This window comes from Stegostoma tigrinum, chromosome 20 (genome assembly GCF_030684315.1).
Source record: "Stegostoma tigrinum isolate sSteTig4 chromosome 20, sSteTig4.hap1, whole genome shotgun sequence".
Lineage (NCBI taxonomy): Eukaryota > Metazoa > Chordata > Chondrichthyes > Orectolobiformes > Stegostomatidae > Stegostoma > Stegostoma tigrinum.
Window position 1 is genome coordinate 41,265,636 of NC_081373.1, and position 27,874 is coordinate 41,293,509.

The 27,874-nt window shown below is 39.9% G+C and overlaps 1 protein-coding gene across 1 annotated transcript in view; it reads left to right on the forward strand.

The window, feature by feature from the left end:
• The window catches only part of LOC125461694 (RNA/RNP complex-1-interacting phosphatase-like), a 59,373-nt gene that overhangs the window by 20,405 nt on the left and 11,094 nt on the right, over positions 1-27,874 (forward strand). Inside the window, exons 3-8 of the mRNA XM_048550725.1 lie at positions 5,881-5,956; positions 8,028-8,159; positions 8,259-8,382; positions 16,670-16,730; positions 22,031-22,077; positions 22,165-22,240. Of these exons, the coding sequence (XP_048406682.1) occupies positions 5,881-5,956; positions 8,028-8,159; positions 8,259-8,382; positions 16,670-16,730; positions 22,031-22,077; positions 22,165-22,240 (516 nt within the window). The remainder of the gene's footprint in view (positions 1-5,880; positions 5,957-8,027; positions 8,160-8,258; positions 8,383-16,669; positions 16,731-22,030; positions 22,078-22,164; positions 22,241-27,874) is intronic.

The following is a 27,874-nucleotide window of genomic DNA, read 5'->3' on the forward strand; positions in this document are numbered from 1 at the left end:
AAGGTTAACTGACATTCATCTGCCTGATCTACAATAAGTCAATAACATCAGAAAATGAATCCAGGATCTTTTTGACAAGTGGCTCAACTGATGAGAAGTGTGCTGCCCTTTTGTGTTAAATGTCATTTTCTTTGTCAACCATTAGCCATCTTTCATGAGAACCAATGGTCACATTTTAAAAGCATAAGACATTTCGAATGTCATTTCAAATAACATTTTAATTTCAACTGCTAGTAGCATTTCATCAGTGAGCATCCTTAGTAATGGTGACCTGATTTAATATTTTTCCATCCATGGATATTTCAGGAATTAGTATCAGAAAACAATGTTTCAAGTCAAGCTCACTTGGTTCCATGCAACATATACAAAACTTACATCCTCTTACGGAATGAAATGCACTGTTGTGCGCACAAATCCTCTTGAAAGCAAACTCATGCAAATAAGTAATAATAATTGTTTCTTGAAATGTAATGGCAATCCCAATTAAGTGCAAATATTCTAGAGTGTTCTAAAGCTCATGTTCATTCAAAGCAGTCGCTTCAGGTTTCATAGTTTTGTGTATTTTGTTTCTATTCACTTTGGCAACATGTAAAAATGTGCTTACACTTGAATACGTTGCTGTCAATGGTAACTACTAGACGCTTTTATACCCCTGGATGGGTGGAACTACAATCCTAATTCTCAATTCTGTGCTTCTGCAAAACTGATCTAACTAAACTAATTTCATATCTCACTTCTCCTGATCAAGAGTTATTATTAAACACACCAACCTAATTTGTGGCCTTTTACTGACTTAGAGTGTTTACTGATTAGCATTTTGAGGTCCTTCAGAAAGTGAGGCAACAGTTTTTTTGAGTTTTTAGGTTACAGTATATGCAATCAGGGCTCCTTTAGAGTCTCTATTGATAGGTCTTTCTCCCCCCAAAACATGTTAATTTGGCAAATTCAACCAAAAGTATTTACGCTTGCAAAAATATACAGTTTTTGGAGTTACTGGTCTAGTCTGAGTTAAGCCATAATTGAGATTTTAATCTTGTAATCTAAAATTTTAATCTTAAACGTATGAATGTAGAACAGTAAAATAACATGCCGACACTGCTATGAACAGAAGCAGTGGCCGCAGTTCCAAAGTGGTAATGCAACTGAAGTCTGTTGTAATAAATCTGAACCATATAACCAAATTGAGAAGTGCATGTGCAGGATAGTACCAGTAATTAAGATTTTAATAGATTATTTAAAAGTTTTTTTTTTCTCTTGAAAGGCAGCTTAATTTCATAACCGGAGATAATGGGAACTGCAGATGCTGGAGGATCTGAAATAACAAAGTGTGGAGCTGGATGAACACAGCAGGTCAAACAGCATCTTAGGAGCACAAAAGCTGATGTTTCGGCAGAGACCACCTGTGTTCCTCCAGCTCCCCACACTTTTATGTCTTAATTTCATAACCTGTTCATTTTTGTCCTAAAATTTTAATTTAAAAAATTGTCACTTTACCTAGTTCTGTTAACTTTTATTTTGTAATCACTTTTTATCTGCACCTTTTTGTCTGATTGTGACAGGATGTGCAGCAGAGTAAATTTAAATTGGATATTAGCAAATTGTGTTGCTGCACAAGATAGCTTGAAATATGTAGTTGTTTGCCTTTTTGAGCTAAGGGCTTTCAAAATGGATGAATACAAAAGGATAAAAATGATTTTTTCAGTTGAAACAAATCTTAATGAAATATCACTTGTAATTGCATATTTGTTGCTGCACCAAGATCAGACATTAGCATAAGTATGCTACCCAGAAAATAAATCTAAACTGCATTGATTTCTCTCTTTTTTTTTATTGGAACAACATAAGCAGCTTTCTGTGTAAAGCTGACTGTGATTCTTTGAAGAATTAACACAAGCTTAAGATGCTCTAAAAACCAGGAACGTGGTGTGTCATTCTTGATATTCATCCAAGTCCAATTTAATATCATCTCTTGTCCAATGAAATATTAATACAACACATTGAACTGTCCATTGATTTGGCCAGAGTTCCTATATCTTCACTGCAGAAATTTTGTTTTTCAATTTGGAAGCCAGAAAAAGTGTGAAAATGTTAGCACCCTGAGGAGAACAGCACTCTACCAGAAAAGTGGGTGGAATTTTGAGCCAGTATTATTGACACCCCATTAGTGTAGTTACTGACCCATCTTCCATGGGAATAACACCGCTTTGTTGGTCATGTTCAGACTTTTCTCTCCTTTTGTTGGTACATAAAGGGATGGCCTTGTCACTTGAGTTAAGGAAGCTTGAAATATTGCAGAAATTTGTGTTTCTGATCAAAAGATCTATTTAACATGCTTTCCCCCCCAAAAAATCAATGATTATGGATTTTCTGGCTGAAAGGCAGGGAGTAGAATTTCAGCATTCCGATTGTTCAGTCTGCAGGACAATGTGGTTTTGCACTAGGTCTGACTGGCAGTTTTTCCAGAGGTAAATGCTTCCAAATTAGGGCACGAGCTGTTGTCCTATTCAAAAATTATAGCACGTGTTATTTCTTTGTTTAAAATGTATTGGAGAGAAGTTTTTAAGAAACATCTTTCATTAAAATATTAGACCTTTTCTATTTACCTCTTGCTTAGATTGCTAAACAAATGGATCAAAAGAGGCTATCCTGTAAGCATTAATTTTGCTGAAATAATTTGTGATCAATTTTTTAAAAAAATCTCAACTGCAGCATTTTTGGGACTTGCTTCTGAAATGAACTTTATTGAAATGCATAAGACATTCTACCTCATGCAGGGACACCACAATATGAGCAAAGCTCCTCACAATCTGATATGACTAAAAGAGCATTGACGTTAGATCTTTTGGACTGTATCTGCTATTTCCTTTGTTATGGCACATGGAAAATGTTATCACCCCTCTCTGGAAGAATGACTGACTGACTGACTGACTGTGAAACCACATTCTGAAATTTGGAAACCTGGAGTTCAGTAACCTAACAGAATTGTTACAGGGGATGGGGATTCTGCATGAATAGTACTGCGTCAAATCGTAAACAATGAAAGAATTGATTTCATTTATCTTCAGTCTTCATCCTCTTGATATAGCTTTTAGTTTTTAAGAAACTAGAAACAGGAGTACAATTTCTGATAGATTTTGTACTGAGTACTTAAGTATTTAGTGAACAGCTCCCTGCCTGGTACTAAAGCATGAAAACACAAAATTCCAAAAAGTTTCTTGAACATGAGCCTTATTTTTGAACGCATTTATAGACTGTATCCTGAATGTGGTATTTCTTGTTCACTTTCGTACCCATCCAGTGTCATCCTGTGCTGGTTTACTGAAAATGTATGCACTTAATTTAATCCAGTGTTCTTTCTCCATAGCTTTTTTAAATTGTCCCATTGTTTAAAATACTTATTATTTTTAAAGAACAGCCTCCTTTTGATTTCTGTCTGATTTCTCATTTCATGTTCTAACAACAAATAAATTACTTTTTTAATAACCATTGAGCACAAATCCAAGATAAATTCACTGAACAATGCGCGTAGGACTTCTCCACCCCACACCCGTCTAGCTTAACGATCTGTATTCCATTACTGTAAACATTGATATTAAATTCTCTTAACCTTGTTTATTATATAAGCAGTTTAATTATTCTGTACATGTTCTTATTGTGCGCTTGCAAAACTACCTGTTGTTAGAATTATACTACAATAAATCATGACTTGAGCTATTCTTATTTGATGAAACAATATTTCTGCATAAATTTACAGAAGAAGAAATACAATTCATGCTCACACTTGATGCTTAAAAATTGTGAGCTTTGTATTTCTTGTTTCGTCTCATGGGACCAAGTATGTTGCAGCTCGGATCATTTCCAGCATAGTTCTTGGTCTTTCTAACATGCAATTTTTGTAAGTTTCAACCAAAAATTTTGTATGACCTAAAAACTAAACATAACAGATTCCTGTTAATTAATCTTTATATATTGGCCTCCCACAGAAAGTTGACAGATGTGATCAATTTGAAATATACTTTTTTGCAGTGAGCCTTACACTTGTATTAAATAACTGAACTTGTGTCATAGTATCTCAGACTTCCTGCAATTCAATACAGTCTTCATGTGGTTTATAATAACTTTACTGTAGTTTACGAGATGATATTGCTTCATATGTTTTGATATTTCTAACTTTTTTTTTTAAAAAGAGCGGTTATTTGTTTCAGTATTGGAGGTGTAAGCTTGCTGTATATGGTTTTTAATCAACTGAGATGCCATGTTGGAATAAAATAAAAGAAATATTTGGATTTAAAATTTGCGCAACTGCATGGAATGATATGTAGTTGGTGTACTTTGTTGCTTTTGTTTCACTTGACACCCATGCCCACTAAGAATCTCTACAAGATTTGGTTTTATGAGCATTAGACTTCAGTTTTAAAAACTGCACAAATAATGTTAACGGCTTGAAACAAATATGAGAAATAAATCTCAATTCCATTCTTTGAGGATAAGCTGATATAATAGTGAGAGCCCATCTCTCCTGTAAGTACAGCATCACCTTCAGTTAAATTAGTTCACAGTCTGACTCCTGTTGTTTACTATGTTCCAGGTCCTAAAATGTTTTATCCATTTGGTGTTCTGTGTATTTTGCCCCTTATTTCAATTTTTAATACAAAAAGTATTCCATTTCACCTTGTTTTGAACCTAACCACATTAAAGTCTATTTCATAATTTTGTTTTGCATGATATTCTTTCTTATCTTTAAGGTGTTTATAAATCATGCAAATGTGTCTATTATGAATATTTAGAACACCATGAATTTTTTAAACCAAGCCAATATAATGCTGTTGCTATAAATGTTACATGAGCACAAAAAATTCAAGATGTTTTAGCATGAAGATTACTTTGTGGTTTGATTGTAATTGTTATTAAAAAAAAATTGTCACAGTTGTAACAGTAAATATTTTGAAACCACTCCATGGCCTTGACAATCCTATCTCTACAACTTCTCCAACCTTTTTTATTTTGCTCCCTTATGCAGTGTCCTTGTTCTGGTTTGTGGCCCTCCCTCCCGCCCTCGTGTCCTGCTGCTTTCACTCCACCCATGATGAAAGTACCTTGTTCCATATTTCTCCAATTCCACTTCTGCCTTGTTGTCAAATATAATATGCAAAGAGAAGTTGCTATTAAAGTTATATGTAGAGATCAACAATGGGGTACAAAATATGGTTTTGCTTCAAAAGGTGAATATATAAAAACCAAAATATTGAAGATCCTCAAAATTTAACATAAAAACAAGTTGCTGGAAATAATCAGCAAGTTTGCAAGATCTGGAAGGAACTGTTCAACATGTCAGTTTAATGGCTCCTTTATCAGAACTAGTGAATAATCCTTCAACCGAAAGGTAATTTTTTTTTCATCGATACTACCTGACCTGAGTATTTCCAGCATTTTCTGCTTTTCTTTGGAGTGAAAGTACCTTTTTTAAATATTGGGGTTTATTTGTAACTTACCACAAAATGTAATCTTCTGGCTTGACTCTACAAAATGAAAAACTGTTTTTGGTCCATAATTTGCCTGCAGTTTATTGTAATTTTCCTATTGGAGAACTAAATTAAAATGTTTACACAAGAAGTATGACTAATTTTACATATATTTTGAGCTAGATTTGTGTATCATCCTGATCTCTGTTTAAATTTACTGTATTGTACAGTACAAAGACGATGTTATTTATATCAGTCTAATTTCACATTGTTATTGCACTCAGTTGAACTTAAACTATATTTCAGTTGGCTAAACAACCTTAAACATTTGCTAAATGCACTTTCTGTCAGTTGTACTCATATGCCAAGCAAGATATCGTTATAGTTGACAGTTTGTTCCCCCATATGTTTAAACTAGGTGGCGAGGCATTATACCAGTTGGGAAACGTATACCAAGAACTAGATTTGTTGCTTTCAAAGTTCCTTTGAAAGGGGTAAGAATATTACTCTTTTTGTGTATTTTAAGCATTTAATAATGGCTTTAAAGTAAAATGAGTTCCGCCCCGCCCCCTTCATCCCCTCCAAATAAAATTCATTCTATCTAATTGGTCCCAGAATATTATTGTGGTGAAATGATGTATCAATGAAAGAACTTGACCTCCAGATCAACTTTTTGAAATGTCCACCCCAGTTTGCTCTTAACCATCAGCAAAATGGTGGGAGGTGTCATCAATACTACTATCAAGTTACTCAATTGCACTTAACAATAACCTGCTCTCTGTTGCTCAATTTGGCTTTTGCTTGGCACACTCAGTTCCCCATCTCATTACAGCCTTAATCCAATCAATGACAGAGCTTAACTTTTGAGGGTCATCAGCAACAAGGCAGCATTTGACAGAGTGTGACATCAAGGAGTCCTTGCAAATCTTCATCATAATACCAGAAGTAGAGCTCATCACTGATCTGTACAAAATGTTCAGTACCATTTGCAGCATCTCAGATGCTGAAGTAGTCCATCTCAAATGCAGGTTTGACCTGCAACATGGTAGGTAACAGTTGTGCTAAACAAGTACTGACGAATGAACATCTTCAACTATGGAGAATCCAATCTCCTGTTGACATTCACTGGCATTACTGACACTGAATCTCTCACTATCAACATCCTTGAGATTCTCATTGATGCAAAACTGAAATGATCCAGCCTCCAGCTATATAATTACTGTGGCTACAATCGCAGTTTCAGAGTTTGCGATTCTGCAACAAATAATTTGCCTCATGATTCCTCAACCTGTCCATAATCTACAAGGCACAAATCAGGAGCAATGTGGAGTAGAGTTGCAGGAGTGAGTTTCTTTGCAAAGGTTTTTTAAACTGATATGGTGATGCATATATCATCTGCAGCATCAAACTAGGTGTGGATGTTGTGACATTGAAGAATCCAACCTCGCGAACATGTGCCTTAAAGATGTCACAATAGTGATACACAATAATCTAACAAATTCCACTTGTTTACATTATTGTGGCTCCGACTGCACCGAAAAAAAAAAAACTTGACATCGTCCAGGACAAAGCAGCCAAAATGATTGACACTCCATTTAATAATTTCAGAATTTAATCCCTCAACCACCAACAAATTGCAGCAGCATTGTGTATTGCCTTGAAGATGTGCTGCAAAACTCACTAAGCTCCTGAGACAGCACCTTACCAGCCTGCGACCTCTAACCCTTGGAAAGACAAGGGTAGTATACAGATGGGAATGTCATAGTTTGCAAGTTCCCTTCCAAGCCAAATAGTGTCCAGGCTTGAAACTGATTTTCCCCATCCTCGCTGGTCAAAATCCTGGAATTTCATCTTGAACAGCACTGTCGGTATACCTACACCACATGGACTTCAGTGGTTCAAGAAGGCAGCTCACCATCACCTTGTCAAGGACAGTTGGGAATTAGCAGTAAATGCTGATTTAGTCATCGGCATCCACATTGTATGAACTTTTTTTTCAAAAACATTGGTACGTGTCATTAAAATCTAGTTTACTGATGCCTTTTTAGAAGAGAAACCTGCTCCCCTTACCTGGTCTAGCCTACTTGCGGCTCCAGACCCACAGCAACATGGTTGATCTCTGAAATACCTAGTCCTCTGAAATGACTTGGTTCTTTCAAACCACTACAAAATATGTTTTCTGTGTTTCAGTTGATATTTATTTTATGCTAATAACACCTGATGTTATGTTATATTTTCAATAAAAGAATCTCTCATCCAAGGACCTTTTTTTTTAATTTGTCTGTTTGTCTATTAGTAATAACATTTTCTTCACAATTCCTCCGGACTTGTTACCTTCATTTGAAATTTTTTGTTGTTTTTGTGTTTCCCTTTATATATATTTTTTAAATACATGGAACCTACTTACGGTTCTTGTTTGCTAATCAGTCTTCGACTTTGTTTACCCCCCTGGCCCACTTCATTTCCCAGACTCGCAACCCTCCTTGCTTGTCGAAGAAAATACATCTGATTCTCAATACAAGCCAGAACTTAATTATGGACATTTGTTATATTTTCTTTTTACAGGCTATAAGCCAAAGGCTTACAGCAAATCAAAAGTTTTCTCCAAAAGACCTAATAGCCAAGATCAAAGAACAGAATGAGGAACTTGGATTAATTATTGACTTGACGTATACGACTCGCTATTACACGGAGAAGGTATAAAATAAACATAATTAAGCATGAAATATAATTATTGCCTTTAATGAAATTGAATGGTCGGCTTACATGTTTTGTAAATATTCTTCTCTGGTATAGGATTTGCCCAAAAGTGTACAATATCAAAAACTCTACACTGTCGGACATGAAGTGCCAGACGATGCTACCATTCTGCAGTTTAAAAGGAGAGTCAGGAAGTTCTTGTGGGAAAATGCAGATAATGGTAAGTATTCACAATTATTATCATTAATTTGCCATTTAAGTATGGTTCTTTAATGTCTCAGGGAAATTACTGAACTGATGCATTAGAATTGGGAATAACTTTAACCTGGAGGAAGAGTTGAGGGAGGTTATGTTGGGCACAATTGTGTGTACATTAAGCAGCCTACTCTGACCCTCTAGAAAATAGGAGATATTCAGAACTGCAGATGCTGGAAGCTAGAGTCACTAAATGTGGAGCTGGAAAAGTACAGATCACACAGCATCTGAGGAGCAGTAATCTAGGTGGGTTGCTTGTTAATGTAACAACCAGGGGGAGAAAAAGAACTGGATGCTGTAAATCAGGAACAAAAACAAATTGCTAGAAAAGCTCAGCAGGTCTGGCAGCATCTGAGAAGAGAAATCAGAGTTAACACTTTTTTTTTGTACACTGACCTTTTACTCAGAAACATTAACTCTGATTTCTCTTTTCAGTAGCTTCCAGACCTGCTGAGCTTTCCCAGCAACTGCTGTTTTTGTTGCTTGTTTAACATGCTTATCATTCAGTTGGAGGAATACTGCAAGCATTCTGTCATGTTGAACCATTGGATTATTGGGATGATTGAAGTCTCCATTGAAAGCAAAGTAATAAAACAACAGTCAATGCAGGAGCTAATAGTAATTCCTGGAAATACAGTTTAAAAACTCAGTACTAAAGTCTGTTTTCTATACTACTGTTAGGAGAAGGAGCTAGTTACAGTATTTTATGCTGAGTGCTTTTTTTTTCCACACTTCACTGGTTTTGTGAACCACAGCAGAATAAGTGGCACTTTTGCTTCTTCTAGATTAAATCTCTGGAGGAGCAACGGGTTGAACCAGCGACAGCATGAGTAGCTGCACTCTGCTATTTAATGAGCTGCAGTTAGACAGCAGTAGCAGAATAAAGGTGGAAGCCAAGCTTTCTTGACACGTCACAAGGCTGTTGTATCATAACATCTGAATTGCTATGTCAGATGTTGGTAGACATCTGCAACTGTTGTGTGCTGTACTAGATTTGGAACCTGTCAAAATGACCCTGGCTTCAAATTTGTTATGCCTTAAGAATTTTCCAGGAATGGACCGCAAGTGCATAAGATATATCAAGACCAGCAATTATGTGAACTTTCCCTGCAGTGTTACCAATTGGAACGTTTTGCTCCTCCAACTTGTATCTCTGACAGGTATCCCTTTTAGGTACAGCGCTTCGTTGTGCGTATTTGGTCATTTGTGTATCCCCCATAATCAATAAAGAGTACTCGTGATCTCCCAAAAGTTTCGGATAATGGGGAAATAATCTAAAAATTAGAGCCAGATCTTACAGGAATGGAATTAGAAAGCGTGTCTACACAAAGTTTGGTTCCACAAATTGATAGATAAGATCATAATTCTTTGATATTTGTGCATTTTTGTTATCCAAAGGAAGGGTTATGAGAAGATGGGTGCAGGGAATGACATTTGCAGATCAGCTATGATCCTGCTGAATGACAGATCTTGTTTAACAGGCCTAATAGTCTATTCGTATGGTGTTCAATCCATCAATGTGCAGCTATTATGCATTCCCAAAAGGATACATCTGCAACATGTGTATGGTTTCAACCATATCTTTGTCCTGTGATTGCCCAAATTCCCTACCCTCCAGAGCCTGAGTGGAAGCTGCAAGAATGTAGGTGTAATAGCACCTCCAAGTCGCAATGGTGAGGTAAAGCAGTTGGAATAGCTGAATGGACTCTTCTCTGGGCAAAGAAAATGTCTTTTTCAGGAAGAGAGGGCCGATGGAAAGAGAAATTAACACAAATAGTCATATCATGAAAATTGAGTATAAAGTTTGTTTATTTGTAATAGCCTGGGTGCTATAGAATACCGTATTCTTTCTACACATTCTTTGGGCCATCAGTTTAATCAAATATCATGTTATATTTCTGGCATTTTTGCCAAGGTTCCATTGCAAATGTATCAAATGGTGGATGAGGTTGAAAGGCATTAGACCAAGGTTGAACAGATGTACAGGAGGTGAAACTGCCAAAGTCTGTAAGAGAGGCTGAGGCTGCTCTGAGATAATTGGTGACTTGGGTGTTGTAAGAGGGAGTTCAACTTTAGGCCAAATCCAGGCAGAGGCTCAGCTCACTGTGTGTTCCCTTGATGCTACAGTTGAAGGTCGTGTGCACTTTTTTTTGGTTAGTCAGTAGAAAGCAGGGGAAGACCAGGCATACCCAGTTGACCTGCCACTTGCAAGATGGCAGCAAAGTGGGTTGCTCCTAATGAATCTCCTCTGCTCCAACTGCCCTTTTTTTTTTATTTTTCCTCCTTCTTTTCTCCTTTTTTTGGGTCTGCTTTTTCTCTCTTTTTTTTTTTATTATCTTCCCTCGGCACGGGACCTGGCAGCAAATCTCCAGAGTAGTGAGCCCTACAGCACATGGCAAAGCAGCCCTGGAGTATCACTTGGGCTCTGAGTTCCAGTGGCCGGCGGCAAAAGTGGGAGCAGGCAGCCCGAGCGTGATGGAGGGGCTGAGGTACAAATCCCAGTACAACATGACTTACCAGGTTGCTGCTGAGTATCGATGAGGAGTGGACTATAGGCTGGAGTGAAATGAGACAATTGCTAGACTTGAGCCTGGTGCCACATGCTGAGCTGCTGTTATCAGACTGTAGGACCTATCACTATGGTAACTGTATCTATAAGTAAAGCTTATGCTTTTCTTTAATCCTCTTTGTATAAGAACGTTCTTTTTATTTTACTGTGTCAGGTTTGTACCTAGGTACTTGTACCTAAGATGGTGCCATTAAAAGGTAGCCATTGTAAAAACTTTTCATAGTACTCCTTTACCTCTGTAGTACAAGTGACAATAAAATACATTCTTTACTAATTGACCAGCTGTTAATTCCAACTGGAGTCTCAACGTGAGTGAGCAGGTGGTGTTTGTAGTGGAACGTCTGTGCAGGATATCTCATCAGGAAATACTACAAAGAGGTACTGACTGAAGAGAAGGATCTGCTTTTGCAGCTGGAGAGTTTGTTCAATGGTATCGTCCTGGATCCCTCCTTCCAATCTACTCCAAACAGAATGCTGAAGGACTGCCTAGCAAAAGTATGAGGTTTAAATGTCAGAGTTGAGGTTTGACCGTGACAAAACTGCTTTATCTAAGTTTTTGACTGTGGGGTCATATCATCCAAATCATAGGGAAAGATTGAACTCTTAGGACCAGGAAAGGGACGACTGTCAAGATGTGACTGTTGGTATCGTTGTAAATCTTCTGCCAAAGAGGCAGGCAGAAAAGATCCTGACACAGCATGCACAGACCTAGTCCTTGCTAAAAGTGTTGGAATTGAGGTGGGGCTTGGCATTTTAAACAAGATTGCCCTCAACAATATGGCCACCAGTACTGTCGACGGAAATAGCCAACTTGGCCACTTTCAAACATCTGTCAAGTTGAGAGCAATAGGGACCCAGTGGGCTGCTGAACACAAGTTTTAATTCTAGATAGTTGGTCAGCTCACTTGGCTGGATGTCTGGTTTGCAAGGCAGAATGATTCCAACAATATGGGTTCAATTCCCATACCAGCTGAGGTTAGCATGAAAGAACCCTCCGTCTCAACATCTTCCCCTGAGACATGTTAATGGTCAGGATAAACCATTACCAGTCATCTCTCTAATGTAAAAACCAGCCCTATAGACAAATAGGAGTATGGTGACTTTACTTTTCCCTGATCTGCTAGTAAAGGTAACATTAAAAACTGATGCCCTTTAGTTAGATGACTGACCATGGGAGAATCCCTTCGCCCTGCCAAGTAGAAGGGATTGTGTCTGGTGCTGTGCCTGTGCCTCAAGTCGAAAGCTGCAATCAACCACAATTCCCTATGACAACTGGATTGAGATTCAGCAGTGCGTCACCAATGCGTTTGAGTGAGAACAAACTGCAGTCCAAATGGGTAGAGCCTAGAGTGGCCATCCTTTGCTGTTTAGCTGAAAAGAGAATTTCTGACAGCTTTAGTTGACCTGTTTGGGCATCCGCAGATTGCACCATTTCTGGAAGGCCTAACATCCGCTAATCCAGAGTCCAAACCAGCACAGAAACTGAGGTGCTGGAATGAGATCGGTGAGGAGGATGGAGACCTCTTGTTAACAACAGAGAGGTTAAGTAACTCTTCCTTCACAACATCCTCAAGTATCCAGTAGTGGTGGCTGTTCCTGATCAAACAAAACAAAAAGCAACAGAAAAGACAACTGCCCTGACCAGGTTGGCTTTAGATATTACTTTCACAATTGAGATGTGTAATCTTTATCAAAGCAGGAAAGCAATCTCACCCCAGCATATGATTCCTGGTTTCCAAGAGACCTCGAGGTATTTGCAACAGGTTTATGGTCCATGACCCTGGTAGGAATGGGTCTGAGCATGCTCTTGTACTCTCAGATGTCTTCACAGGCCGTTACCCTTTGACCATAAATGGGATCAACTGTAGCCAAAGTGCAAGTGCTCGATTTTGGCTTGTTCATTTCGGTGTTCTGTGTCAGATTCACGGTAATCGGGTGCAACTTCAAGAGCAAGATCTGGCAGGAGCTTTGCAAGATCTATGGCATTGCCAACAGCCCCACCACCCCCATCATCCACATAGCAATGAACATTGTGAATGATTCAACCTAATATATGCATGACAATTTGAGCACCTTGCCTCAGTAAAGAGAAGTAGCCTGAGTAGTATCTTTTATCTTGTAGCTGATTTACACGGAATCGTACCCAGCACTCTTCCACAGGCTATTCTTCACAACATTTCCTATTTGGATGAGACCCAGTCTGTTATGTGGACCATCTCCTTGGGCTGACAGCATTTGATGTGGATGGCTTGGTCAATGAGTGGATAGCTAACACTCTCTAGGCTGAACCAGGTGTTTTCGATGGCATCCAAGAAGACTAAAACGCTGAAAGTAAAAACACGAATCAATCATAAGTCTGACCTTCAATTCTATGTGACGGTGTTCTCTAAAATGTGAATATTTGGGGTCAGAATAACCGAAATGATGTTTGGGTCTCTGAATCCTGCAGAGTCAAGTGACAACCTCTGGGACCAGGTGTCTGTTGGATGATGTAGAGGGAAGCAGCTTGCTTGTGTTGCATAATGTGAAGTGTTGGTGCTTTGGTAACTTAATTAAATGGAGTTGAATAGTGACATGGAATCCTGACGTGACCTATGGTGATGTGAATCTAGGGGAGCATCCAGTGCAGAGGCATGCGTAGGCTAACTTGGTGAGGTCAACTGCATGCCGCTTCATCTGTTCAGATTAATGTCCTATGACATTATCCTGCAAGCTTGAGGCTGACAGCTCTATTCTGTATAGTTGGTAATGTGCTTAAAGGCTTGTCCAAACATTGTGTTCTCTGCTGCTTGGAAATATCCTTTTTTGTCAAAGGTTCTAGAGTACAGCATCTGACTTGCCAAGCTTGATTTGACAAACCTGTGCCCTGAGATGCTGGCTTTCTATAGAGCACACTCCACCTTCCTTGTGAAGTGAGTCACCAGGTTAAAAACTCAATAATCTGTCCAACAAGTCTCAAAGTAAGCCTGGTGCATGGTAAACATGAGTTCAGTGCAGTGCACCTTCAGAGCAACTCATGTCCTCTAAGGATTTGTTATCCGCAAGATCAGTGAACTCCTGCATACTTGAAGGCCATGCTTGTGATAAAAGTGCTGAATTATATTGAAGTAGTACTGCCAAGGTAAAAATGTTGCAACTTCTCATTTCTCTCTCTACAGGGATCAAAACGTAGCTGGGTGTTGTGATCTGTATGTTCTAATTGATTTTGTCACTAGCTAAAAGAAACCACGGATCTCTAGCTTCCTCTCCTGCAGTTGGTACTGTGTGATGTTCACCTTGACAACGTTTCCTTATGTTTTGTGTTCTTTTCTCTGCACATAAGGAATGAGCCGATCTGATGTTTGGCTATAATGGTATGTGTTCACCAGTGAATGAAATGCAATTGAGGATGAATATCAACAAAAAGCAGGTGAATAGTAGCATTGAATGATCAAATAGGGATATGAGAAGAACACAAAGTGCAAATGTTAGGAGTGTGAATTGTGACCGAATAATGAGACAGCGGTGTAGGAATGGTCTAGTAATCCTGAGACCAGGCCAAATCACTAAGGATATGGCTTCAAATTCCAGTTTAAATCAGAAGTCTGGAATTGAAAGCCATTCTCAGTTTTGGCTGTGAAACAACCATTTAACGTGTCCTAAAAATCCACCTGGTTCACGAGTGGCCTTTACGGAAGATAATCTGCTATCCTGTTTGGTTTGGCCGAAATGTAATTCTAGACTTGGTAGTGTGCTTAACTCTCAACTGCCTTCTAAAATATCCTAGCATGTCACTCAGTTGAAGGACAATTGGGGATGACCAATAACTGAAAGTGTGGACTGCAGGAAGATTTCAGTGATAATTTCAGGAATGGTCAGGTGGGGAGAGAAATTGTGATAGGAATTCAATTTGTAGAACAGAGGTGTAATGCCTCTGAGGAAGATAGGCGGCGGTCATGGCAGCTACACAGGACAGATATTTGCCACAATGGATCATTTTTGACTGAAACATTTAAAAGGCAGTTTGTTTCCTTTGGAACAGACAAGTTGAGAGGAAATTGCACTGAGTTATGTAAAACTGAGAGTCTAGATAAAGTGGATAGGAAAGAACTACTTTGATGACTAAAGAGGTCAATAACCAGAGAGCATAGATTTGAAATAATTGGTAGAAGGGTTAATGTGGAGTTGAGGAATAAATTCCTCACAACAGGTGGTCAGGGCCTGGAATTTCTTGCCCAAAGAATGGAAGAGATAAAAAAAAACCTGTCTTGAAAATAAAAAGAATGAAAGTGCACTTGAGTTGCTGTAATCGACAGGATTATTTTATTTCTCTGTTCTTTTCCAGCCAGCATGGGCATGATGGGCCAAATTTCCTCCCTTTTGTGCTTTTTAAACATTTCTTAAATACTAGGGTTAATAAAGTGTCATCTGGGGCCTCTTCAGGTCTGGTGTCAAGCAATTGATGCCATACCAGGAAATAAAATGTTAATAAGGTGATTGCCTTTTTAAGAGACACACTAGTTCTAATTCTGAAGAAGGGTTACTGGACTTTTGTCCACAGATACTGTCAGATCCGCTGAGTTTTTCCAGCAATTTCTTTTTTGTTTCAGATTTTTGTACTGTATCACTTTCAACCCAGTGGTTGTATCTGCAAGTTGTGGCCATCTTCTTGCTTCTCATAGAGGAAGACAAAGAATAGTTCTCCCTGTAGGTACAAGTTTTTAAGGATGTAAAATTCAACTCGAACATGTTAAATAGTTTAAGCTGGTAAGCTTAATTTTGGGTTATGTTTGAAAATACTAGGCACTTCAGGCCAATTGGTCAGTTATAAATTTTGTTTTTTTTAAAGTAAAAATGCCAAAAGGATTCAAATACAAACTGAGCTAATTGGAAACTGCAATAAATTTCCGTGTTTCCTGAGTTGTCAGATTAAAATCTGTGTACAGCAGAGGCTCTGTTTGATTCACAACTATTCTGACTGCCTCAATTTATGTTGGAAGGGCAGGAGGAGTAATACTGTTGCCGTCAGTACTGCTGAGATTTTAATGGGAAAATTGAATGCACCCAATCAAAGTTTTTATGTAAGAATTTTTAATATTGGCTGAGACCAGCTTTGAGGATATTGCCAGGGTTTTGAGCTATAGGGAGAAGTTGAATAGGCTGTGACAATTTTCTTTGGAGTGTCAGAGGCTGAAGGGTGACCTTTTATTGAGGTTTATAAAATCATGAGGGGCATGGATAGGAGAAGTAGGGGAGTCCAAAACTAGAGGGCATCTGTTTTGAGGTGAGCGGGGAAAGATTTAAAAGGAATCGAAAGGGGCAACATTTTCAGAGTGTGGTGCTTCGTGCATAAACAAACATGTGGGCAGGATATTGAGCAATACATGTGAAAGTATATTGCAATCAGTCACTGTTTGCAAGTAAAGGAAATTGACAAAATAGAGTCTAATGAGATCTTCCTCCAACTTTATATTTGTAGTAGAAAAGTTAAAGTAAAAATTACATATCTTTAAGTGCTTGAACATTGTCCAGTTTATGCAATAAAAATGTTTTGAGAATAAACCTTTTGTTTCATACGGTGCTGAGAACCTTGCATGCATGTAGAATTTCATGCTGACATTGCTGTGTATTACTTTTTAAGTCATTATATCCTTAATCTTGGAGAAGTTCCAATCTTAACCTAATCTTTCAAATTTATTTTTAGATAAAATCATTGGAGTTCACTGCACTGGTGGAATTAATAGAACAGGATATCTTATTTGTAGGTAAATATTGGTTTAATATACTTAATTTTCTTTCATAGCCTTCAAGCATTCTGAGAGATTCTCCATGTTGGGTCCTATACAAATGTAAGATGATATTGGTTGCAAATGTTCATATTTTTATCAATTCATCTCCAATCTGTGTTTGATACCACAGTTATGGATTATCAGTAAGTGAAATGTACTTACTGCATCAAATATACACACTAGTGAGAGTTTTATTACCTTTGGCACAACTGTCCATAATAATCCACCTGAGCCTCTTCAAAAAAAATCTATCATTGTAATTTTGACTACCCTTCTCCTTCATACATTTGTCGAGTGCTGCTTCAAATGCAGGTAAGCTAATCACTTTAATCATCCCCTGTAGCAGCAAGTTTCACATTCCCTATACTGGGTAATGAAGAGTGTTTTTAAACATTGCTCTTGAATTCCTTGATGGTTATATTTTGTTGATAGCCTCTGGTTATGCTGTTCCCCACAAGAGGGGACATTCACTTTACATAACTCTACCGAAACCTTTCATAATTTTGATATCCCTTTTGGATCACTGAGTCTTCCTCTTTTGTTGTAAAGAAATCAATTCTGTCAGTTCTTTCTGATATAAGCCATGTATTTCTAGTATTATCCTTATAAATTTTTCAGTGCACTCTCTCTTCAGTGCCTTTTTTTTAAATGGCGACCATATGACCTTTGTAAGTTAAAACAAGATTAGGCCACTTAGCCCATTGAGCCTGCTCTGCTACTTAAGTTCTTGTCTGATTGATTTAATTATTCTACAATTCTGCCTATCCTCAATAACCTTTCACTCCCTTACTAAGAATCTTTCTATATCTCTCTTTTAAAAATATTCAAATGTTCTGCTTCCACTATCTTTTTGAGGAAGAGAGTTCCAAAGACTCGTGCTGCTCCTAGGAAAAATTTCTCCTAATCTCTGTCTTGAAGAGTGATCCATTATTCTTAAGCAATAGCTCCTGGTTCTAATTTCTCACTGTATTGGTCATGTTTCTTACTAATTGTTTCAATAAACATGTTGGGTCCAGCACTGCCTTGTAGCATCCTCTGTTTATATCCTAAGAGCATCGAACAGTACAGCACAGTACAGGCTCTTTGGCCCAAGATGTCAGTAGAAAGTGGCCACTTTGGACTAATGTTCTGTCAGCTCATCAACCTTCTGTCCATGCCAATATATTGTCTTTATGCCATGAGTGTTTGGTATGGCTCCTTATCAAATACTTCTGGAAATCCAAGTAGAGTATAAGTAACTTACTTCCCTCTGTCCACAGCACGTGCTACTAATTCAGAGGTCAAATTGGTTTAAACAGGATTTCCATCTGTCAATGATATAGATTGTGTGATTACGTGAATTTTTCCAAGTGCCTTGCTACAAATGGCCCAAACTGTACGTAATGTTCTAACCAAGGTTTTAGTCTTTTTTTAATATCCTTCTCTTACCTTGTGTTGTTCATTCTGTGCTCTCCTTCCCTGTTGTTTGTATTTAGGTTGTTTTATTTCTTGTTGATCCTTCCCCAATCTTACTAGATGAAAACCTTTTGCTGCATCTCTTGTTTACTTTCCTACTAGGGATGTAAGTCCCAGTATAGTTAAAGTGGAGCCCATCTTATTGGTTCAGCTCCCTAATTTAGAATTGCTTCTTGTTATATGTGAAGATAAACCCCCCTTCTCCCACAACAGCTATTTCCTCCCCTTGTTCATTCTCTTGAACTGTAGACTCCGACACCAATTTGCCTCTAGTTTGGCAGTAATTTAGAGATGATTATCCTTCAGATTCCTGGTTTTTTTTTTAACTAAGATGCTCACTCTTGATACTCTTCCAGCAAGACCTCCTCATTTTTCCTATTTATTTGTTTCATTTTGCATCATGACACAGGACCTATCCTGCAGCTGCAGAGAAATATCCCTTAAAGTGGCAGTGGATAGAAGTGATGATTTTGCTGTAGCCAAAAATGAGAATCCTATCTTTCTCTCTATTTAGAGGGCCCTGTTACTACTATATTTCTATTCTGCTCTTTATTCCCCAAGACCCCAGATGGGTGCCTGTGCCACAGTGCCATTTTCTACATCATGGCCATCCTCCCTGCAGCCTTTCTCCTGATCCTCTCAGGTAGCAAGTGCATTGTACCTATTAAATACAGGACCTCCTTAAACACTCCTAAATCCCCACTACCCTAGCTCAGTCAAATCCCGCCCCCCCCCCCCCCCCCCACCCCCCCCCCCCCCCCCCCCGCCTTTCCTGAACCTGTTTTCCTCCTACTTGGATGATGTCTGGATAAAACTCCTACATATTGCTCTCCCAAGTATCAGTCTCTCCAAGTTGCAGTTTAGTAATTTTAAACCATGGAAAGTCAGGAATGAGGTTGTCCCAAGCAGACATCTACAGGGCATGTCCCGTAATCTACAAGCTTCCATATTCTGCAGTCCAGGCACAGTATCTGATCTGCCATGTCTTAGGCTAGCTTTATTTAATTCATTCATTAAAGCCTTTCGTCAACGTCTATTTGTAGTCCTGTTAAGTAGTTTAATTAGTTATTTACAAATTTGTGGTCCTAGTTTAGATATTTTTAATCAAATGTTGTTATACATCTCTGGAACTGATGGGTTTTGAACCGAGGTCTTCTGGCTCAGAGGCTCACAATAACTCTGCTACATGACCTCTTTTTGTTCCTAATTTAGACTACTCTAGGTTAAACAATCACTTATCTGCTGCACTAATAGTTCCAGGTTTCAGTGCTCAAGTCATCTTGTCATCTTCTTTGACTTTCTAAAAGAGCAATACTGAGCATCCTCGGACTCCAGTCCAAATTCTCTCTCTTGTTTCCCAAATTGATTCTTCAGTTGCCTGATTATTCTATGTACAGATAGTCTAGTCATATGGCATGGAAACAGAGGCATTGGTGCATTTGCCTGAGCCAAGCCTTTGAAAGAGCGATTCAGTTGAAGCCATGTTCATGCACTATCCCTGCAATTCCCTTGCTAGTTATTTAATTCCCTTTTGAAACTTATTTTGAATTTGCTTCCAACATTGCACTGCACTGTTTTGGTGATGTATTTTAGGTCGTGATTTGTGTGCTTAAATAACTGCAACAGCAACTTAAAGTTAACAGAATAAAACATCTCGAAGGTACTTCCATTGGAGCATTTGGAAGCAAATTTGACACAACCATACAAAGATAACAGAACAGATAGCAAAAAATTGGCCAAAAGTAGGCTTAAAGATAGAGATGGTGAGATTAGAGCCTTGATGCCCGATGGCAGAGCAATTAAAACTGGAGATTCTTGAGACTAACATCAGAGGGGGGCAGATTGCTTGGAGTATTATGGACTGGAGGAAATGGAGATAGGGAGAGCCAATGTCATAGAGGGATTTGAAAACTGTGATGATAAGCTAAAAATTAAGGTTTTGGTTAACCATGGTTGACAGTATATGACAATGAGCACAGTGGTGGTGTTTCAGTGGGACTTGGTATGTGTAAGGACCGGGAAAATAGGTTTTGGATGAACTTAAGTTGGCAGAGGTGCATTGGAATAGTCATTATTAGAGGTAACCAGAGCATGAGAGTTTCAGTAGCAGGTGAACGGTGTGGGATAGATGTGAGAGAGGTTACCAAAATAAAAATATGCACTTTGGTGATGTCACACATGACATCATAATTACAAGCATTCAAGTTCAGCCATGGATCATTGCCAGGAAGAAGGATGAAGTTTGTCATGGAGACCGAAGATGGTGATTTCAGAATTCCCAAAGTTTATTCAAGGGAGTTTCTATTCATCCAATATTGGATGTTGGACATGCAGCCTCATAATTGAAGACATGGGAGCATCCAAAGAGGTGATGTTAACATGCGGTGGGAGTTAATATGTCCCCAGTTCATCCCTCAGTCTTTTGCGAAATACTTTTAAATCTCTATCTTTTTGTTTACCTACCCTCCTGCCATTGAGAAGATTTTCTCTTTTTGAGAATGCCTCTGACGAATCTATGAATTGTTCCCTTGAGGGGAGGGAAAGTTATAGATTCACTACGCTTCCCCAATAAACTAAAGTCCCATAACCCCGGTACCATTATCGTAAATTGCTTTTGTACCCAGCCTGAGACCTTGAAATCCTTTCTAAAGATGGGTGCCCAAAATTTCAATACAATACTCTATCAACTAGGAATAGAAAAGCAGATATGTACTACTGAAGCTGTATGAGTCTCTAGTCAGGCTGCATTTGGAATATTGTAGTAGTTTCAGGCCCTGTATCTAAAGAAAGATTTGTTGGCATTGGAGGGGATCCGGGGGAAGTTTACGAAAATGATCACTGGGACGAAGGGCTTTTCGTATGAGGAGAGGTTTGACGACTCTGGAACTGTACTTTTTGGAGCTTAGTAGGATAATGGGAGATGTGATTGCCTCTCAGTACTCCAAGTTTCATGGATTCAGTTGATGTGAGAAGATGTCTCCACTAGTAGGAGAGGCTGGGACCCCAAGGTACAGCCTTAGAGTGAAGGGTTGATCCTTTTGAATGGAGATGAGGAATTTCTTAAGCTAGAGGATGCTGAGTCTGGATGCCAAGTCATTCGATGTCTTTAAACTGAGAGATTTATTTAATCAAAAACATAATCAGGGTTTCAGGGGTTACCAGGAAAAGACAGGAGAGTGGGTTTGAAAAACACAGCCATAATCAAATGTTGAAGTAGACTCAATGGGCTGAATGGCCTAATTATGCTGTTGTATCATATGCTTGTACGATCTGATCCCTTTTAACGGTTTGGCAAAATGGCCTCTACTTGGTCACCATTCTGGTTAGAAAACCAAGGATCTCACATGCATTATTTAACAGCTAAATAAATCCAAAAATAACTATTAGTCTCCGTATTGCTCTTCTGCGACCGTTTAAAGACTTATCTGGTTCATTCACGTCCTTTAGGAATGAAAACTGCCATTCTTGCTCAGTCTGGTTTGTATATATTTTCAGAATGTGTTTCAATCTTAACTGCCTTCTCAAATGGCTGAGCAAGTCACTCAATTATTCTCAGGAAAATGACCCATCGCTGCATGCTCCAAGGCAACTAGAGATAAGATATAAACACTGGCCTTGCCAGTAACCACCTCTGCTTAGGTCCATATTATTTCCTAATATTGCTTATAACTGATTCAGACAGTGATGTGTAAAATAGTTGACTGAATCTATTATAGCATTTACTCATGATGTTACCCTAAAAACATGAAAATATTTGTGACATGGCTTATGTTAAAGTACTATGTTTTTGTTTTTATGTTTTGTTTTTAAACTGATTAAAGGTACCTTATTGATGTAGAAGAAGTGGACCCTGAGACATCAATTGAACGTATGTATCTTAATTAAGTGAAATCCTTTCATTCAATCATACAAAATGGATCTTGAGTGACATTTGCTTGTCGTTTTTAAATTTAAGTTTTCAATACTGCTCGTGGCCACAAAATGGATGGAAGCATATATTTGACTGACCTTCGAAGTGGACCAATGAGAAGGTGATTATATGGCTTCTGAAAAAATTATTTGGTCTTATTCTAGAACTTTATAATTATTTAACATGCAATTTTGTTGTGCTTCAACCTTAGGATGCTTCGTCAATCTATCCTTTTAAGTAGCTGAGCTATCCATTCCAAGAGCATTTCAGGTTCAATTTGTAGTTAGCTTCTCAATTAGCATTCTGAAGAGTCACATTTGGATGCAGCGCCTTCTTGTAAGGAGAGATAAGTCAGTCTGGTTTCTCATTCCAAATCACTGTGCAGTAACTTCTACTGGAAGTCGAGAAATTCAATTTGGAGATTGGAGTCTGGCTCTTTACTGCGTTCCTCCAGTAAAATAGCTTTGTCGGATATTCCTTCTGTGAAATTTCTTGTGTTAATATTGATCACTTGGTAAATTACCAAAGGTACTTGCTAGCCATGGAACTTATCCCAGTAAGAAGACTTTCAATTGGGAAATGGTGACATTTTTTAAAAATGGATTTTTTTAACACATTATTGTGGGCAGTTGATCTTGAATTCATACAACATCTTTTAAATTTTTGTTTAGGAAGTGTTGAGGTACTTTGCAGATTAGGTTAAAGGAAACAGATGCAGAACCAAGAAGGAAAGCTTTAAGTCAAACAATTGAAAGATTTGAAGTTGAAGTGATTTTTAAACATGAAGTGGACAAGTGGGTGTGGGTTTATAATGGAGTTCTGGAGGGTAATGCCCAGGTGATTGAAGGCTGCCAATGATGCAACCAAGATTTTATACACAATCAGCAAAAAAGCGTATTCATGATCATTTTACAGGACAGCTGAAGATTGTGCATTTTGAGGGAGTAATAGAGTAGGGAAATTAAGGTAAATAATTTTGGGTACATTTGGAAATAGCAAACAATATATATTAGCAGAGCCCGGATTAGCAGGCACAGTGTTGGAATAATACAGTAGATTTTGCTCAATCACAGTTCAGAGGGAGGGCAATGAGAGGCCAACAAATAGAACCTGAATTAGTCAAGTCTGGAGGTAACAGTGTACCAGCTACGGCCACAAAAGGTGACCTGATGACAGGAGCATGGTGTTGCAGAGTCAGAAGTAGAGGCCTTCGTCTACTTTTTACTGAAGTGCACAATGAGTCACAGGAGTTAAATAGGCAGTGATGCCTTCCATGCTAGTGAATATCATTGGAGGCACAGAAGACCACTTAGTGAGATTCAAACTTGTATTGGTAGCAGTAAGGATTGTGGAGTGGCAGTGAAGAGTAGATGTAGGATCAAGAGGACCTTGATGCTAAAGAGTGAAGAAATGAAGAGTGATTTATTAAGGGGAACAGAAGCTAGTCGTGCCAAGAAGGGGCTAAAAAGGGAGCGATGTAGTTGGATTCAAGCCAAGGTGCCTGTGTGACTGAATATGGAGGATATCCTGGAATAGTAAAGATTATATCTTTACGTTTAAGACGATAGAGGTCTTTTCATCGAAGAAAGCAAACAAAGAATATGAACAGACCCAAAGATGAGAGCTGTGGGACAACCATGGAATGACATTCACCGTGTGGGTGAGGTGACAGGAAGCTGAAATCAGTCTTGGGGTCACATTTATATACATTAGTGTATATTTAATGTCATTGAGGAAAATAAATATTATCACCAAGTTTGCAGATGTCCTAGAAATAGGGGGAAGACAAGTGGTGAGGACAACCACAGATTCTGCAGAGGGATATATGTAGACAGGTTTAGCAAGTGGGCAAAAACTAGGCAGATGGACAATATTGTAGGGAAATGTGAGGCTGTGATTTTCTAAGAAGAATAGAACAGCTTAAATGGAGAAAGATCTCTGGAATAGAGAAGTTTGAGTGTCGTCATCTTTGAATCATAAAAAGCTAGTATCAGAGTTCAATAGGATAATAGGGAAAGCAAATTGAATGTTTGAATGAGGGAACTTTTCTAAAACTATACAAGGCACTAGCCAGACCTCTACTGAAATACTGCAAACAGTTTTGGCCCCTCTTCTAAGGAAGGATGTACTGGCATTGAAAGCAATCCACAGAAAATGAACTAGGCTGATAACTTCAAGTATGGAAGGACTATCTCATGAGTGATCAAGTAGTTTTGGCCTGTAGTCATTGGAATATAGAGGAATGAGAGGCAGTTCTCTTGAAACAGACAGGATTCTTAGAGGTCTTAACTGGGCAGATAGAGAGAGGTTCGTTCCACTTAGTGGCGAGTCAGAAAACCATTATGAGAGCGGAGAGTCCAGACATCTGGAAGATGGCATGAGAGGAGAGAGGCCTCAGAGACTGAGAAAAGGGCCTGACTGGAGTGGGCCAAGAGCAGTTTAAAAAGTGAGGGGGGAAGAGGCCCATAAGCTAGAAAACAGTCCCAGACCAGAGAAAGCCAAGAACTTTAAAAACGGTGCAAGACAGGCGAGGCCTAAAAGCTGGAATAGAACACCAGACTGGAGATTGTTGAGAGCCAGAAAACAGCACTTGACCAGAGAGGCGTAAGGGCCCTAAGGGAATGAACCGGCAGAGGATGGATAGGAGAGCTTTAGAGAGATATGGGACTAGCTCAAAATGAGGAACCCTGATCAGCATGGATGAACTGAACGGAAGTGTCTGTTTCTGTGCTTTGTGACTCTAAGCTCTATAGACTGTCTGCCTGGTTCAGAGTTACTACAGAGGAGATAACATCAAGTACCGCTAAATTGTAGAACATCAGCTAAAGCATTGCTGAAAGTTGAACCAAAATGTCCTTTGGACTCTAAGTCAAAGGAGGAATGGAAAATTTACCAAAAATCCAATGGATTTCATGAAAGAAAGTTCAGAGTATCTTTAGATACCAACAGAGAAGAGTCAAAAATTTAAGGGACTAATGCAGATGGGAGGTGGATGTAATGAACTGTTGAAATGGGAGTGAAAATCAGAATGTGATTGAAAGAAATGGAAAGAATAATCAGAACAGAAAGAAGGAATAATGTTGGTAAAACCACTTTTTTAAAACTGGAGGGCTACGTATTGCTGAAGATGAAAATATTTCTGATTTATATCTAAAGCAACGCAGGGGATTAATCTCGAAATGGAAAAAGGAACTGAAATAGTAAGGGCAGCATGCTTTTTTAAAACGTCTGTAAAGCTGGTGGATATTTTGTGACAACAAAATGTGAGGCTGGATGAACACAGCAGGCCAAGCAGCATCCCAGGAGCACAAAAGCTGACGTTTCGGGCCTAGACCCTTCATCAGAGAGGGGGATGGGGGGAGGGAACTGGAATAAATAGGGAGAGAGGGGGAGGCGGACTGAAGATGGAGAGTAAAGAAGATAGGTGGAGAGAGTGTAGGTGGGGAGGTAGGGAGGGGATAGGTCAGTCCAGGGAAGACTGACAGGTCAAGGAGGTGGGATGAAGTTAGTAGGTAGCGGGGGGTGCGGCTTGGGGTGGGAGGAAGGGATGGGTGAGAGGAAGAACTGGTTAGGGAGGCAGAGACAGGTTGGACTGGTTTTGGGATGCAGTGGGTGGGGGGGAAGAGCTGGGCTGGTTGTGTGGTGCAGTGGGGAGAGGGGACGAACTGGGCTGGTTGAGGGATGCAGTAGGGGAAGGGGAGATTTTGAAACTGGTGAAGTCCACATTGATACCATATGGCTGCAGGGTTCCCAGGCGGAATATGAGTTGCTGTTCCTGCAACCTTCGGGTGGCATCATTGTGGCAGTGCAGGAGGCCCATGATGGACATGTCATCAAGAGAATGGGAGGGGGAGTGGAAATGGTTTGCGACTGGGAGGTGCAGTTGTTTTTTGCGAACTGAGCGGAGGTGTTCTGCAAAGCGGTCCCCAAGCCTCCGCTTGGTTTCCCCAATGTAGAGGAAGCCGCACTGGGTACAGTGGATGCAGTATACCACATTGGCAGATGTGCAGGTGAACCTCTGCTTGATGTGGAATGTCATCTTGGGGCCTGGGATGGGGGTGAGGGAGGAGGTGTGGGGACAAGTGTAGCATTTCCTGCGGTTGCAGGGGAAGGTGCCGGGTGTGGTGGGGTTGGAGGGCAGTGTGGAGCGAACAAGGGAGTCACGGAGAGAGTGGTCTCTCCGGAAAGCAGACAGGAGAGGGGATGGAAAAATGTCTTGGGTGGTGGGGTCGGATTGTAAATGGCGGAAGTGTCGGAGGATAATGCGTTGTATCCGGAGGTTGGTAGGGTGGTGTGTGAGAACGAGGGGGATCCTCTTGGGGCGGTTGTGGCGGGGGCGGGGTGTGAGGGATGTGTCGCGGGAGACGCGGTCAAGGGCGTTCTCGATCACCGTGGGGGGAAAGTTGCGGTCCTTAAAGAACTTGGACATCTGGGATGTGCGGGAGTGGAATGTCTTGTCGTGGGAGCAGATGCGGCGGAGGCGGAGGAATTGGGAATAGGGGATGGAATTTTTGCAGGAGGGTGGGTGGGAGGAGGTGTATTCTAGGTAGCTGTGGGAGTCGGTGGGCTTGAAATGGACATCAGTTACAAGCTGGTTGCCTGAGATGGAGACTGAGAGGTCCAGGAAGGTGAGGGATGTGCTGGAGATGGCCCAGGTGAACTGAAGGTTGGGGTGGAAGGTGTTGGTGAAGTGGATGAACTGTTCGAGCTCCTCTGGGGAGCAAGAGGCGGCGCCGATACAGTCATCAATGTACCGGAGGAAGAGGTGGGGTTTGGGGCCTGTGTAGGTGCGGAAGAGGGACTGTTCCACGTAACCTACAAAGAGGCAGGTGATGCCACCCGAAGGTTGCAGGAACAGCAACTCATATTCCGCCTGGGAACCCTGCAGCCAAATGGTATCAATGTGGACTTCACCAGTTTCAAAATCTCCCCTTCCCCTACTGCATCCCTCAACTAGCCCAGTTCGTCCCCTCCCCCCACTGCACCACACAACCAGCCCAGCTCTTCCCCCCCACCCACTGCATCCCAAAACCAGTCCAACCTGTCTCTGCCTCCCTAACCGGTTCTTCCTCTCACCCATCCCTTCCTCCCACCCCAAGCCGCACCCCCCGCTACCTACTAACCTCATCCCACCTCCTTGACCTGTCCGTCTTCCATGGACTGACCTATCCCCTCCCTACCTCCCCACCTACACTCTCTCCACCTATCTTCTTTACTCTCCATCTTCGGTCCGCCTCCCCCTCTCTCCCTATTTATTCCAGTTCCCTCCCCCCATCCCCCTCTCTGATGAAGGGTCTAGGCCCGAAACGTCAGCTTTTGTGCTCCTGGGATGCTGCTTGGCCTGCTGTGTTCATCCAGCCTCACATTTTGTTGTCTTGGAATCTCCAGCATCTGCAGTTCCCATTATCTCTGGTGGATATTTTGTGTTTGGTCATGTTATAATATAGAAGACAACATTATGAATAATGAGTAGCAGTACTTAAATGAAGGAAGTTCAGGTAACACTCATAACACAATTCAAAGAACTTATGAACTCTTGACTAAAGAAAGCTGCAACAATGTTTGAATTTGGCAAATTATAAAAATGAATTCAATATCTCTGGTCACTTATTGCCCAGAATCAGATAAATAACAATCGAGGTGGCTGGATTGTTGTAAAAAAAGTCCTACTAATCACGAGTAAACTGCAGGGGGATAGCATATTCTGAGATTATTTCCCTTTGCATATATATTAGATATTTTTCTTCGGGCTGTT